At 36.9% G+C, this 15,782-nt stretch overlaps 2 protein-coding genes across 6 annotated transcripts; one reads left to right on the top strand and one right to left on the bottom strand.

Moving 5' to 3' along the window:
* The first annotated feature begins 1,114 nt into the window (after positions 1-1,114).
* Positions 1,115-8,849, top strand: LOC113760783 (cationic amino acid transporter 9, chloroplastic). Of its 2 annotated transcripts, XM_027303502.1 has the most exons (9): positions 1,115-1,422; positions 2,468-2,874; positions 3,830-4,006; positions 4,124-4,348; positions 4,431-4,607; positions 4,947-5,183; positions 6,032-6,121; positions 6,219-6,308; positions 8,261-8,849. In XM_027303502.1, exons 1-9 carry the CDS (start codon positions 1,176-1,178, stop codon positions 8,282-8,284), a joined length of 1,674 nt encoding a protein of 557 aa, XP_027159303.1. In that variant the 5' UTR covers positions 1,115-1,175; the 3' UTR covers positions 8,285-8,849. The 2 variants fall into 2 exon arrangements, with proteins under 2 accessions (XP_027159303.1, XP_027159302.1); XM_027303501.1 differs by lacking the exon at positions 8,261-8,849 and having other exon boundaries at positions 6,219-6,780.
* Positions 8,684-14,645, bottom strand: LOC113760786 (peptidyl-prolyl cis-trans isomerase FKBP20-2, chloroplastic). Of its 4 annotated transcripts, XM_027303504.1 has the most exons (8): positions 14,486-14,645; positions 13,302-13,398; positions 12,991-13,205; positions 12,742-12,851; positions 11,524-11,632; positions 11,359-11,435; positions 9,789-9,854; positions 8,684-8,921 (listed from the first exon to the last, which is right to left on the bottom strand). In XM_027303504.1, the coding sequence occupies exons 1-7, from the start codon at positions 14,529-14,531 to the stop codon at positions 9,804-9,806; spliced, it is 705 nt and encodes a 234-aa protein (XP_027159305.1). In that variant the 5' UTR covers positions 14,532-14,645; the 3' UTR covers positions 8,684-8,921; positions 9,789-9,803. The 4 variants fall into 4 exon arrangements, with proteins under 4 accessions (XP_027159305.1, XP_027159304.1, XP_027159307.1 ...); XM_027303503.1 differs by lacking the exons at positions 8,684-8,921; positions 9,789-9,854 and adding an exon at positions 9,015-9,788; XM_027303506.1 differs by lacking the exons at positions 8,684-8,921; positions 9,789-9,854 and adding an exon at positions 9,015-9,788 and having other exon boundaries at positions 13,090-13,205.
* Positions 14,646-15,782: the final 1,137 nt, after the last annotated feature.

Raw genomic sequence — 15,782 nt, 5'->3', positions numbered from 1 at the left:
TTTTTCACCCTACAAAAATTTCTACAAAATTTTGCACCTTACAAAAAAAATTTTCACCTTATAAAAACTTCAACAAAATTTTTTCAAAAACTTCTACAGTGCACTACAGTAAAGTTTTAGACAAACTCCCAAAAAACTCAGGTTCCAAACAGGCCCTAAATTTTACACAAACACTCAAAAATATATACCATTAAAACGGGATTTTTTTTTACAAATTATACATTAAAATTTTATACAAAAACCTAAAAAATACACCATTGAAATGAACCCATTGATCGTGCCCTAATAATTACAAGGGATAATTTCAGAAATCTCTCATGAGGTTTCTAATAATTTCACTAGCCTCCTCTAAAATTTGTAAAATTACACAAACCTCCTATGAGGTTAAGATTTTGACATCAAATTTAGTCTAATTAAAAAAAGTAACATTAAAAAAGTAGTTTAAGGAGAGAGATGAAACTTTTATTTCATAAATACCCCTTATACATGTACACAAGTCGTATTAGTAAAAATAAAATAAAAATAATTAAAAGTTAAAAACAATTAATACACACATTTAACCACTCAAAAAGTTCAGATTTAATAAATTAGACAACACAGATAAGAAACAAAACTACACTAATGATTACAAAATTCAACAAAATAGACTAAACATCTCTTTTAACATAATGTTTGTTATGATTTTTGTAATTTATGAAATAAAGTTTCATCTCTCTCCTTAAAGTATTTTTTTAATATTATTTTTTTAATTGGACAACTTTGTTATCAAAATCTTAACCTCAAGGGAGGTTTGTATAATTTTACAAACTTCAAAGGAGACTAGTGAAATTGTTAGGAGGTTTCTGAAATTATCCCTAATTACAATGGAATGGTACAAATAAAAAGGACTGGGTGCATCCTGAACAAATCATGGGATGGGCCATGGAATCACAGCACCCAAGTCAAAATAGTTTGCGACAAAAGCGTGGCAAAAATCGCCGACAACCTGTTTTTCATTTTTTTTTCTAATTTTACTCATTTGTGGTCAAAAAGTAAAGGGGGAAAAAAAAAGAAATCTTTTTTCTCTCACGTAACGTACTATAAATATACAAATTTGATGCAAAAGTGGCAAAGGTCCCTCTCATTTTGCTGTTCTCTGAATCTTCCCAACAAACTTGGGATTATTCATTCAGAATATGAGCAGCAATGATCTTTCATCATCTTCCTCATCGCCGATGTCATGCTTGGGTCACTTCTGCTCATCGGCTCTCAGAGCCAAACCTCTGGCTCCGCCGTCGTCGGAGACTTCCGTTCGTACAAACTCTGGCCAAGGCCTCATCCGTCGTCTCAGCCTCTTTGACCTGATTCTCCTAGGCATTGGCGCCTCCATTGGTGCCGGCATCTTCGTCATCACCGGCACAGTTGCTCGCGACGCTGGCCCCGGTCAGTTCGAATTCAATTATACCGTACACTACTCTACTTAGTTGTCTCGCCTTCCTCAAATTTATAGGTATTTTTGTATTGATGTTGGCCATGAAAGTCGAAGCAAATACCAAAAAGATATTAGTCCAAGATCAGTTGGATAAGCATAAAGCCTGAAAGTTACATATAAATTAATGAAGCTAGTGAGGGATAGGAGCTAAGCACGATAAAGTTTGCTTTCGGCTGACACATAATAATCAAGTCAAGTTAAAACGCGATCTTAATCTCCTGAAAAAGTCGAACTAGATTTGAATACAATAGCGTTTCGTAAATCTGGCAATTTGCTAGTGAGTACTAGTACATGAGTATATATAGCGCTTTGACGTCATTTGCGAGGTTATGTTTCCGCACTGTTTGCATTTTTTCTTCACATGTAATTTTAAAGGGCGTTGGCAGGTTAAATTGGGCTCAAGTCATTTGTGAGTGATTTACTTTGGTCCTCATACATGCTTCGAATCAAGAAATGGAGCTGCACTTCAAATTTTGGCTTATTTTCATGCTTTTATAGTTAAAAGGCCTTATTTATATCGTTGGCATGAAAAGGCTATCTTTCAATACGTCTGTTTTTTATTTGAAAGATTTCTTTGGACCTTTTTAATTCATAAAAGTATAAAGGTTTTGACAATAAGTGGAGCTTAATTACCTTACAACTGTGGCCCTTAGCATGAAGTTCAAGCATTGAAATGAAGTCCCTGACGAGCTAATTTTAATGTGAATTGGATATAGTTGAGCCAATTATGTGGTTAAGAAGATTTATAGCTTTAACACAATCTGATTAATAGCTTCACCTAGTTTTGCTGTGGGATCGTTTTGCATGATGGGTGGTGGACTTCAATTCTGAGTTTTGTTATAACACTTGGGCTTTTGTAGTGGTGTCTATGTCCTATCATAACAGGCTTTATATTTGATGTAGCAGATCTCACTGCTTGATTGGAGCTGACTTAACTGATGAGTACAGGGGTCACAATTAGCTTATTGATGGCTGTTTTTCACTTCTTTCTCACAGGGGTCACAATTAGCTTCATTATTGCTGGAGCATCTTGTGTGCTTAATGCACTCTGTTATGCTGAGCTAGCTTCTCGATTTCCTGCAGTTGTTGGAGGAGCTTACTTATACACCTACACAGCTTTCAATGAGCTGACTGCATTTCTCGTGTTTGGTCAATTGATGCTTGACTACCACATTGGTGCAGCCAGTATAGCCCGTAGCTTGGCAGGTTATGTAGTTTCATTACTTGAGCTCATTCCATCTCTCAGAGATAATATCCCTGCCTGGGTGGGGCATGGTCAAGATATTTCTGGAGTATTATCTATAAATGTGCTAGCTCCGATTCTGCTAGTACTTCTGACTATAGTCCTATGCTGGGGCGTAGGAGAATCTTCTATTGTAAACTCTGTCATGACGGTCACAAAGGTTATCCCTTAAAACTTCTTCTTCATCTTCTTGTTTTAAACAATAGAAACGAGCAATATAGGGTCAGTAATTTTCTTTCTACAATTAGATTTATATAATTGAGTAACCAAAACATACCTCCCTAATGTCTTTATTGTGGAATGGTGTCACTGCCATAGCTGATATTTTTTCTCTTCAAAATGAATACCTGTGGATTACAAAATTTTTTACCTTGAACTTGATACTTCGAAGGTGAAGTTCATGTATGTGGTGTTCCATATAACGTCTGCACTTTAAATGGAAAAAAGCCCCAAAGTTCCTCGATCTAAGTACATTCAATATCAGTAACTTCACTATTAGTTAACTACAAGCTGAGATTTTGAGAAGGTTAACATTTCTATGATGATAATTGAGGGGTGCGTGAAACTTGAGGAGAGTGTGGGACTGAAACTTTAGATAAATATCCAGTTAGTGATGATATCAATCATGACTAACCAGAATTTATATTTTCACCTTGGGACTTAAATATTTGAATTTCTGGGTTCTTCTTGAATTGATAAAAAACTCAAGGCAAAAGATAGATATATAGACTTTGTCTTTATAAAACTGTGTTGTATAATAGCGCGGTTGGTCTTGCTACATGCACCAAGAGTGTTATATCTGCTTCTAGTCTCTAGCTTCTAGCTTATGGTGTGCATATTTTGACATTGAAGAGGTGGTTGCAAGCATGCTTTTGCACATGCTGGATTTAACTTTCAATTATGATATTGATACTGGCATGTGACTGAGCAATCCCTTCCTATGTTTATGTCATGATAGCTTTAAGTGCTGTTTTCCATTTTTGCATTGGTATCCAACCCTGGGAGGAGTTGAATGAGGAGGCAATTGGATGAGCACTTTAGCTTATGTTAATTGATGATTTCAATTATGTGAAAGTTAAGATTCCTTTGGTTCATTAAAGGTGAATTTATTGCAGGTAGCCATTGTTTTTGTTGTCATCATTGTTGGAGCTTTTAAGGTGGATGTTTCAAATTGGACGCCTTTTGCTCCAAATGGTTTTGGAACAATACTGACTGGAGCAACTGTTGTATTCTTTGCATATGTTGGATTTGACGCAGTTGCTAATTCTGCTGAAGAATCTAGGAGACCACAGGTTTGTGTATATAGAATCCAATTGACTCTTTTTGTTCTGCTTTAGCCAAAGCTGATGTAGGTTTTATTTTAATAGCTTTCTAGTAATATATCTCTACTTTTTGAATATCATGTTTAGCGGGACTTACCATTAGGCATAATGGGGAGCCTTCTCGTCTGTGTTGTATTATATGTTGGTGTTTGCTTGGTGATTACTGGAATGGTCCCTTACCAATTTCTTGGAGAAGATGCTCCTTTGGCTGAAGCTTTTAAATCCAAGGGCCTAAATTTTGTAGCTGTCCTAATCAGCTTTGGTGCTGTTGCTGGACTGACTACAACCCTTCTGGTTGGGCTTTACGTTCAGGTAAATGGCAATCACTTATATGCAACTACGTTACTCATGTTATATGCATAATAACTAATTATAGATAAATGTTTTGTATTAGTCACGACTGTATCTTGGGATTGGAAGGGATGGCTTGCTTCCATCAATTTTTGCTAAAGTGCATCCAACTCGGCATACCCCCATTTATTCGCAAATCTGGGCTGGTATTATTGCTATGGTGTTGGCTGGGCTCTTAAATGTACATGTACTCTCACATATTCTCTCTGTTGGTTCACTGGTAAGTTATTGCACAGTTCGCCTGTGTGTATTTATTGAGCTTCATAAACTGCCTTTTCTTATAAAGCTGGCTGCATATTCTGGGAATCTATTACTTTAGTGCTTTTATGTAATATAAAGCATGTGAATAATAATAAAGCACATGACACTGTAGACTGAAACAAAAGGAATTGACATCAAAGTCAAAGGCATAAATGATGTGATGGCTATGTTAGTAGATGCATAAAGTTCATTTTTTGGGAGTGTATCTTTTGCATGATTAGATAATGTTTTCAGTGTGTCTCTGGTATTTTAGAACTTTATCATGTGCAACTGATACAATTCTACTGGTTTGTTTCAGACGGGCTATTCTGTTGTTTCAGCGTGTGTGATAACTCTCCGCTGGAAGGATAAGAATACAAGTAGGTTTTCTACTAGGTGGATTTCAAAGAGAGGAGAAGGAATCATTTGCCTCGTAACAATAGCCTGTTGTGGTTTTGCTAGTGGTTGCATTTTCCGTTTTGGTGCTTCATTTATTTTTGTCATTGTAGCTGCAGTTATCGCAATCCTTGCTGCTCTTGCTCTTCACTTCTGGCAGGTAAGAAATTGATAGCAAATTGACCACAAATCAAATTGTCCAATATCTTATAATTTTATTAAAGAAATCATGCAAGGATAGTTGTTTATGTCAAGAGTGATTTATGAGCACTGAAAATAGTGATAACCATGACTTGTCTGCTTGTAATGCTTCTAGGAATAGAATGATTTCTATCTAGAACAGTTAGGCTACTTAGAGCTAGCCTGTTCCGGACCTCTTATGATTACTAAAACCTTGTTAATTTGCCTGTGATTTTTACCCATATCAGACAAGAAAGTCATGTTATTTATTTCTTTTAGGGGATTGACTTCATTGCTGTTAGGTCCAGGCAGGAGCAACCTGAACACATTTTACATGCGGTCCACTTAGTGTGAAACCTCAGTCTGCCAATGGACCGGTCAAAATGAGTAACAATTCATTTTCCTTTTTGATAGTCCTTTGTTGCCTCTGGTTCAATATGACCATGACCTAGTCATTAGACCAGTTTGACCTCAGATCCAGGTTTAAAAGGCGCAAGTAATTTAAGGTTGGTTAGTTATAGCTAATGCTTGATATACTCAAGTAAGAACGTCTTTCGGAGTACCAGTGAGGTCACCTACTTGAGCGCTGCCTCAATTTTTAACCGACATCTGAGTTTACTGTTGTGTTCTGGGGTTATGTCAATCTCGTGCCAGCATAGTGTCAAAAGTGATTCATTTTGGTTGATCTTGAGTACTTTTGTTCATGAAAGACCATAGCCGGTGGGCTATAAAATTATCAATGCATATCAGCTCATCTTCTTCTTATTTATCTATTGTCTGTATGATGTATTTTTCCACTCACCTTTCTTTTACCCCCGAATGGTGCAGATTTACACAGATCCACCTGGTTTTTCTTGTCCTGGAGTTCCTATTATGCCAGCTATATGCATTTTTCTCAACATTTTTCTGTTTGCCCAGGTTTGCATGCCATTATTTTATTATATCGAACACTTAAACTATAAGTATGATAATTTCTTGGTACCATAAGTTAATTTCCCTTCCAATTTCTTTGCAGTTACATTATGAAGCCTGGGTCAGATTTGTTGTTCTGAGCATCATTATGGTTGGTATTTATGCATTCTATGGGCAGTATCATGCTAATCCTGTAAGTTCAGATACATCAATTGTCTATCATAGGGCCCCTGCAGAAGAAGCTAAATAGCTCTCTGTAGCAGTTAAATTATTTTAGATGTATAGTTATCTCTTGTAATGTTTGCCTGTATATCCTGAAGAGTTCCTGTTGTACCACATAGCGACATTGCTTTCATCCTTCAGAACAGAATTTGTTGCATACACGAGGAGGTGTTGGATGAAAAGTACATAAGCTAGGTTTCTTCTTGTAATCACATGATTTTCCTGTAAACTACTGCGATTTTGATAAACGGATTTTATTCCATGTAGAACTATGCTGTCCATACTATCTTGTATTGTTAATTTTGCAGATACATTAATGTCTGTGCAGTACTAAGGGGTAACTGTTGATTTCAGTGACATGATTCAACCAACTTGGTGGTCATACATTTTGTAGTACTACTACAGGAAATGTACTTTTGGGGCTTGGATGCTTTGCTTGTGAATTCTTAAGAACAACATATCTGCAGGCATATCTTCTATTTTGCTTTCATAATTGGTCCATCCCTCAGTCTTTCTCTTGGTAGAGAATAATAAGCAAAGACATTTGAACAGTCAAGATGGTCAGCCATATGTTAATTCATTATCTGTGCCTATCCTTTTGAAGAAGAAAGCAACTAATGATTGGACTCTATATATTGTACTTGTGAAGTCTAAGAAAACATAAAGCCTAGCCTGGAAATCCATGTCTTTCTTCTGTGATAAGGTTCTGCACAAGAAGATTTACCCATCTAAGAGTGAAGCTAAGGTGATAAAGTCTTTGCTATTTATCTTTTGTGCAGAAGGTGAAGTATTGTTTACTTGCTTGCGTGGTAGTTTTCCATCTTCTTATTCACTGTGAGAAAACAATGTGTTCTTGATTTTCTAGCTTAAGCCGGAATGCATAGCAGACGGAATTTTCTGCTCTGCTAATAAGATTCTAGGAACATCCTTCCCTTCGCCTTTATTCATTGCTTGTAAATGGTGAATCATGTTAGGCTGATAGCACTAATGCACTTTTTATAGCATCTTGTGAGAAAAAAATACTGGGTCAAATTATGATTCTCATTCCTCTTAAAGCTTGAAGCTTGAAAACTTCAAATATCATTGGCGTCTTCCCGCCTAAATAATCCTTCTTCATAGTATGATTTGTTTGCATCAACTATCTATGATATTCTTACTGTGCTCTTAGTTGTCTAGCTTCCTGTAAGACCATGTTGCAGCTTTACGCGGCATCATCAAGGAATCCGTTCACAAGCTGGGTTAACCCTCATTCATGAAAATCTTCTTCTTCATTTTTTTTTTTGGTCAATCTGCAATTTCATTCCATTTAAAGCTTGACAGTCCAAGACCAGTTACAAAATAGAGCCATTGCTCTCCTATCTTCCTGTGCACATTCTTTAAGCCACAGGGGGGGATCTAATTCCCAGCTAACATCATGCACAAGTGTAACAGCAAATTTATGAGCTACTCTCTTACCTATTCTATGGACAAATGAGAATGGAACATTATTCATTCGTGAAAATCATGTGAAAAGATTAGGTATGAGAACTTGGTTACTTGGTAATATAACATATGGGAGTTATGAAGCTCGAAAGAGTTCTATTGGGCCACGAGCCATCCTTTGTGCACAAACATATCTGTTGCTTGCTTAATGTGAAGGGAGGGACGAGAAGAAACACAATACCAAAACTACAATGACATTCATAAACTTTAACCTTGATGGGCTGATAAGGCTAATACACTCCAAAAATTATAGGATAACTTTCAAATGAGCGGCTCTTGTTAGTTATCGGCCCACGTTTCGATATACTGCAATCATTCTCATATTAAGAAATTTCTAGGATGAAAAATATGCTAATTCCATATATCACTGGTTTAAATCTTTGATCTTTATCATGTTTATTCACTTAAAGTACACTTAATATTTAATTTTTCTTTTTGCAGGTACAGGGAGTTTCACTCGTTTAAAGGCTTCTTGATCTCCTTTAAAAGCACTGACCACACTTCTACGTACTCTACTAGCTCAAAGGGAGGGATGCTTTTATGGTCCAACAGAGGAGCCAAAGAGATCTGTCATTTTGGCAGTCCTACCTTCAATGCCCAAGGATCCAAGGCTGTGCAGTGTATGCCGTACTCGAGCTACTCTGGAAAATTTCATGCTCCTGACTGCCTCTGTTGATCATCCTTTCCCTTTCGCTTGCCAGTATGCTAATTAAGCTAATGGAGTCAAATGTTATTTGCATTGTCTGTAATGGATGGACAAGTGAAGTCCCATGTCATTTTCAACAGGTTTTGTAAATACTTGTACGTGTTGCGAATATAACTATGATATGATCTACAGTCAATCTTGTCCACTCCCTTGTTGGATGTAGTCTGCGAATGCTTGCTGGGTTTCTGAAACTATAAAAACTGTCAATGGTGATAGAATTCACACCGAATAATTTGAGATGCCCTCTGTCTGAAAAGGAATTATTGCTGCAATGCATATGTTAAAATCACATGTTTTGGATAGCTGAATTTGGTTGCTTGTCCCTCCGCGTGGCTGCCTTGCTCAAATTGTTATTGCACATCTCTATAAAGTGCACTGAAGCTGGTTACCCATACTCTGAGAACGCCAAGGCCACAGTTAACATCCAGAAGGACAAACCCACACAGAACACTATGATTATACTGACATGAACAAAGAAACTCTAAAAAAGGATGAAGAAGCAGCAGCCATGTCCTGGGGCCATTTCAATATATGGAGAGTATTGCATGGAGGATGATACAGGTAACTAAATCATTCAACTTCAAAGTCCATCATGCTCCCAGGAAATGTGTGTAGCTGAATGCCTGCAGCCGGAGCTTGGCAACCTCACTTTCACATTTCCAAATTCCAAGTCCCAAAAAGAACGAAGCAAAAGAAATCAAAAAAAGGACTGAGAAAGCACCTGCTCAATGTAGTTCAGTGGCTAATCAAGCAACAAGGTTAATTGCACTATGCTTATTGGGTCATAAAGCACATAATGTGAGCGTCGGGATGGAGGTGGATGCGGATGTATACGTGTGTGTTTGTTCAGGTGTGTCCATTATATAGGTGGATGCATGAATTGGTTATGTCTACACACATGGTAAAACAAGGAATATAGGCTACTATAAGCTGACAGGGGTAGCTAGGGACAAGCTAAAGCTAAACCTTGAAAAATGGGTCCGGTATGGCATACGAACAGGTCTTAAGCACCCTATCGTGCTGTCTAATGTTTGCCCACATGCCACCTTTTATACCCACGGTGTCAGGAACCTCTTTTTCTTATCGGTTGTGCAATGTCCAAAGGAAACATACCACCGACATTTGAAGGAAAAGCTTCATCATTCAATTACAAACAAAATCGGAGTAAAAACCAATTGTCCTCCTTGTGCAATCTTGAATGCTAACCAGTTCCACATCAAAAACCTCAAATTGTTTTGAGCTGAAAAAGGTGGAAGGTCCTACCTGTGTAAACGAGTATCAAGTAATAACATCATCATCGGTAGAAACAATAATGTTGGAACAGAATTTCTGAGACAGAAAAGAATGAGTAGAATGAGAATCAAAACAAAACAATCTTTTTCTGCTAATTACTCAGAATTAAGGAACCCATTTAACCTAAAAATTTTCCAATTAAAAAAATAAAAATATGTTTAGTGTCAAATGGCTGCACAGGCATCCACAGAACATTCTGTGAGCAATGAGAACAGAGTACAATGCATAGCACCACTACGTTGTAATTAAAATTGATGAAAGTCAACCTAACTCATTTTGCCACTAAAGCTTGTGTAAAGGTGACAAGTAATTTTCAACACGCACATAGAAATTCATGACAAAGCAGAAGTTTTTTAGCAAATATTTTCTTGCAGAACTTGGCATTTGAATTGCTATGGAAGTAAGAGCAATTTAAGCTAGTTACAAACAAACGAAAACCTCCAAGATCATTAACAGTTCAACATAATGTGAATGCAAACTGAAGCCACATGGTGTTTGCTATCTAGGGCTCTAAAAAGGTTTCTACTTGGGACTGATGAACTTTCTAATGGCATTAAAGAGATTTATTAACTGAAATGTCCACATTTTAATGAAAGTCTTAAAGGACACTTTACACCCATTGGAACTCTTTTTTTCAGATTGTTCCTTTACTAGCATATACAGATGCTAGAGGAACAAGGGAAAGACTACCAAGTGAAGCAATTCCTCAGATATTGCTAATGGCGTTTGGTAGGCTGGTTTTTTGCTTGTTTTTTATTAAAAACTGTCGCTAACTTATTAAAACACCCCAAGTTTAATAAACAAAAACCCCAAAAACACACCCCAAAATACCAAAAACACACACCTCTTTCCTTCTTCCACTACCACCCTCCCTTACCATTTCACCTCCGCCCACCACTGCTGCCACTGTTGCCACCCACCTCTCCACCACCGCTGCCCGCCACTACTCTCCCCCTCACTTCCACCACCACCACCTCCTCCTCTCCCTTTTTGCAGCCACCGCCTCTCTTCCTCCTCCATTCCCCCTCCCTCCTTGCTCCCCCACTTTCTTGTCAGTGGGGGGCTAGGGAAGAGAGGAGAGAAAGGGGGGTGGCAGCGGAAAGAAAGAGGAGGAGGACGTGGTTGCGGTGGTGGGGAGAAGAAGAGAAAGAAGAGAGGGTGGCGGGTGGTTGCTGGTGGCTGTCATGGCCCGGTGAACAGTGCATGGAAGGTGACGGAATTTTATAACTACCCTCCAAATACTTCTAAATACACAAAAGGTTTTTGTAAAAATTTTAAAGTGAGCTACAATAAAGTTTTAGACAAACACCAAAATAAAAAAAAAAACCATCCAAACAGTACACTAAAAGGTGAAGAAACTAAGGAAGCATCTCACACTTCGTCAGCATTAAAAGGTGGAGCCAAATCCTACATCCCAACTGTTCACCTTTACACATAAGAACAATGAACAACTAAAAAACATTGTGAACTGAAAAAAAGAAGGAAGAGGAAAAGGATTCAACCAACAAAATAAAATGTCAACTGCATAACTGACACTTACTGGCGGTCCTAGTTCTGGGGGAATTACAATTCTCCTTTTTCCACCTGGTTTCATGTCCCGGATTCCTTCCTCAAAACCTGTGTCAGGTTTTCTCCATTTTAGCTCCTAGCTCATTCATACTTCAGAAAACAAGAAAAAAGAAAATATAATTATCTTCATTTTCACCTGGAACTAATGCATTAGTACCCATTCGGATTTTTGCCGGAGTACCCTGTACATAGGAACTGTCAATGCGACGGCCTGACTCATTATAACCGACATAGTGAAACGTCACCTGCCACAAACAGGGAGAGGGGACCTCAGTTTAAGTACCTTTCAGATTTTCACATAGATGTTATTAGACATTGTTAATGTAGCCTTAATAGATATATCGATTTCCTTATTTTTGTTTTCCTAATATTTTCCAACTTCATTTTGACATTCAAATTTGTGCACCTTTCACTACATATTAAAACGAAGCTGAAAAACACACACACAAACAGACAGAGAGCACCAATAATGTGCCCAACATTTCCACTCATCTAACATAAAAATCATAGCATAGAACACTTTATTCAACTTCTGAGGTGTACCATTTTTCAAATCTTTCCCTAAATTAAGGATGCCAGCTTTTAAGGTAGAGATTGCCTTTTATTCCCTTGCAGATCAAAATAATCACTTGTTCATATGCTAAGAAATCACATGTTGGAAACTGACAGGAGGTGTGTTGGGGGAGTGGGGGAGAGGGTGTTCTATGTTACAATTTATACCCGTTCAGAACATGTTGGAAACTGACAGAAGGTGTGTTGAAGAAGGGGGGGGGGGAGGAGGTTGTGTTCTAGGTTACAATTTATGCCCATTGAGAATACATTCAGCACAGGTTATCAGAATGACAAGTAGGGAAAAGCTCACAAAGAAATTGGCAGACTGACGTCTATAACTGGTGGTAATAAAAACTTTAAGCAACGTACCAATTAACTCAAGCATCACAAGAATAAGCTCAAGTCTTCCAAAGGAGAACAAATAAAAAGTTTCTCCATCCTAAGTGAAGTTCAAATAAGTCAAAACTAGTTCTTTTCTTTGTAGGATTGTCAAACTCTATCAGCTTAGTGAAGAGTTCAATTTTCAAACATGAGTTTCAATAAGTCAAGGCACATTCTTTTCCCTCTTAGAATTGTCAAACTCAGCATGAAATTTCAAATACGTCAAAGCAAGTTTTTTCTACTAGAATTGTCAAACTCCATCAGCATGTGGGGAAGTTCATACTTTCAAACATGGAAGTAGAAAAACTAAATAAAACTGAAGCAGAATGCTGGTTCACTAGCTGTTTCTTTTTCAGAGTCCGCTCATATTCATGCAAAATCAAACCAGCTCTTTTAGGTAAAAGTAAAACAAAAGGAAAACCTGCTGACCAGCCTTTGGAGAATCACCTTTACCAACAGCAATATCCCACACTACAAGACCTGAGTCACGCTTTACATAATTCTCTGATGCCACAACTTTTACAGTAAATCCTGTACCAGATTGAGCAACAAAATTAACTACTTTGCAACATTGTGAAACTACCTAAACAACTAGTATACAACTTTTGAAACCCATCATCCATGGGAGAAAAAAGAAGAACAAGAAGGAAAACTGAATTAAAGTACAAACCTTCTCTGACAAAATTTGGGAAGTCTTCAGGTGCATTATTTTCTTTTTGTATGCGCCTGTTTTGCTCTAACAAACGTTTTTCATCATATGGGTTTTTACCTTTTGTCTTTCCATAAGATGGAAAAGCCAGAGGTATGCTTGAAGTAACTAGAACAAGTAGAAGATTTCTCCTCCTCAAGTTCTCCTCTGAACACAAGACATTTCTGTTCTCTTCTCTACCCATGCGAAAACAATATCATAAGCAACAAAATCAACTAATGCATGAAGTTCATCAGAATTCCAAACTTAATGCTGAGAACTACTAGACCTACCGATGAGCTTGCAGGTAGCTACCAACCTGGCACTGCACTCTGAACATTTTCTGGGTGGAAAATACTCCTCGAGCTTGGCAAGTAAAAAGAGTAGTCTCTGAAACAAATTAAAAACTTTTACTGGTCATAACAAGAAAAGCTGATGACTCCGTGATAAAAAATGAAAACAGGGAAAAATATTATCTACTGCCAGTTACATTTCTCAGTTAAAAGTATAAAGTTCATATGAGTGTCATCTTCAATATATGGGTAGTCTCCTCATAGGAAACATTCAATAAATGGCAAATTTCAGCATTACTGCTTAAAGTTGTCTGCTTTGACATTATCAAGACAAATTCTTAGCATATAATCGGCATAGATTATGTGAAACATGTAGAAATTAATTCCAAGACCATTTTAGGAGCAGATGGCACGGAGTTAAACATATAGGCAACAAGAAAAACTCAACCGAAAAGCTATGCCAAAAAATTTGACCAGATAAAATTGAGCTTGAAGACTATGATACCAACTCATGAAAGGATTATGGGAACCCTTTACCCCTATTCCATTTCACCATTTTTACAGGAAATTGATACCACAATAGCTGATATTCCCGAAGTTAAGGTACCAAAAACGAGAAAAGGAAAAAAATTTAGGACATTTAGACCTCAAGCAGTGTCAGACATTTATTATCCAAGACAAGAAAAACTTCTTAAGAGGTACTAAACTACATGACAATAAAAACTAAAAAGCCTTGCGCTGGTCCTTCCCTCAAACCTCTGAGCTGGATAAATTAAGTCAAGGATGGTTATCGTTCATGAAAATTAAGTCAATTAATCTTGTACAGGTACATAAGAATATAGTAAAAGATGGCTACATTTCGTATAAAAGCACTCCTATTTCAGCTCAATTTTCCCAAAAGCTGCATAAATGCTGTAATTACAAAAACAGCTGTGAGTATTTAATTGAGGTGTAATTTCCGTCCTGAGTGGCAAATACTATAGAAGCATTAAAATGTGCAACAAACAAGATATTCATGAGGACTTAAGGCATAATTTATGGGTTTTCTCTACTCCAATTTCTTGAACAGTTCAAAGATTTGATAATCTAAATTTCGGGTCACATAGTACATGTCAATATGTCTCTGTCTGTCTGTCTGTGAATTTGTTACACAAGGGAAAGAGAGAGGGAAAAAAGAGACTTGCCAGAAAAAGAGAGCTTTGCACGAAGAGGAGAACAGAGCAGCAGCATGGCTTTGTTCAAGTCACGAAATTGAAGCCTTCAGACTCTGCCCGGCATAACTGCTTTGACCTCTTGTTTTCGCAGGACGACGGAGAGTTCAGTTGAAGATAACTGCTTTGAGCTCAGAAATACTAAAAGCAGTTTATTTTATCATCAGCGGGTCGGTAGGTCATAAGCCAAGAAATTTTTGTTTTACAAGGAAGAAATAATTGCACTTCCATTTTTGTTAATTACTCTCTTACTAACATTTTAATCATATAGTTTTCATTCATTAAACTATATGGTAAAATAAGTAGTATAAATACAAATAACAAAAAATAGAATGCAAATTACATTTTCTTTTTATTAAATGGACTCTATTTCCTTGTTCTTTTATTAATAAATGAGTAATATATATATATATATATATATATATTGTCAGTATATACACTATCACGGTTGAATGTATGACATATGAGCAAATTTTAAATTTTAAATTCAAATTTTGCACATGTGTCATATATCGAATGGTGATAGTGTATACATTGACGGTTTATATAAGATTAATCCTTAATAAATTGAAGCAAACTTGTCCAAGCGACCACTATTGCTGTTAGAGCTAAATTCCACTAAATTGACATTTAGATAATGAAGCGCAACTTAATTGATAAGATACTCCGCCCTGTAAACATTGAAGCAAACTTGTCCACGCTACCACTATTGTTGTTAGAGCTAAATTCCACTAAATTGACATTTAGATAATGAAGCACAACTTAATTGATAAGATACCTCGCCTGTAAGCAACGGATCATGAATTCGATGATTCATCAAAAGGTATGTGTGGAATCACTGTTAATCCTCTTTAAAATAAATGAAAAAGAAAAATACTAAATTAACATTTATACGCATCTTATGCATTTAAGAACTAAAAAGACATTTTGGTGGTCAACCTCAACAAGTGTCCATTCAGGGTGGAAACAAATGCTCTTGTTTATCCTCCTAGATTTTCAGTAGATACAAGATAGACAGAAAATGTTACAATTATCGCTAACCTATTTTGGATTTCCTATTTTGACGACTAATCTTTTTGAATCAGACTGAGAAGTAATGGAGCCAATTTGGACATGGGCAATTGGAAAAAATTCCATCGACAATAATAACTGTTGCATACAACTGCAGGTGTAACTATCCAAAAATCCCTTCCCCTGTAGTATAACCAACCAAGTTGTGGAATCATATGCTAGGCTATATAAACTGCATTACCTAACCTATGAGTTCTAC

This window comes from Coffea eugenioides, chromosome 2, assembly GCF_003713205.1.
Source record: "Coffea eugenioides isolate CCC68of chromosome 2, Ceug_1.0, whole genome shotgun sequence".
Lineage (NCBI taxonomy): Eukaryota > Viridiplantae > Streptophyta > Magnoliopsida > Gentianales > Rubiaceae > Coffea > Coffea eugenioides.
This window is presented reverse-complemented; position numbering and strand designations above follow the sequence as displayed.

Coding starts and splice junctions, on each gene's coding strand:
- LOC113760783 (XM_027303501.1), top strand. CDS start 1,176: ATGAGCAGCAATGATCTTTCATCATCTTCCTCATCGCCGATGTCATGC. Junction 4,007..4,123: donor AAGAATCTAGGAGACCACAG/GTTTGTGTATAT, acceptor TATCATGTTTAG/CGGGACTTACCATTAGGCAT. Junction 4,608..4,946: donor TTCTCTCTGTTGGTTCACTG/GTAAGTTATTGC, acceptor GGTTTGTTTCAG/ACGGGCTATTCTGTTGTTTC.
- LOC113760786 (XM_027303503.1), bottom strand. CDS start 14,531: ATGCTGCTGCTCTGTTCTCCTCTTCGTGCAAAGCTCTCTTTTTCTG. Junction 11,436..11,523: donor TACTAATGCATTAGTTCCAG/GTGAAAATGAAG, acceptor AACCTGACACAG/GTTTTGAGGAAGGAATCCGG. Junction 9,789..11,358: donor CCCCAGAACTAGGACCGCCA/GTAAGTGTCAGT, acceptor TCGTTTACACAG/GTAGGACCTTCCACCTTTTT.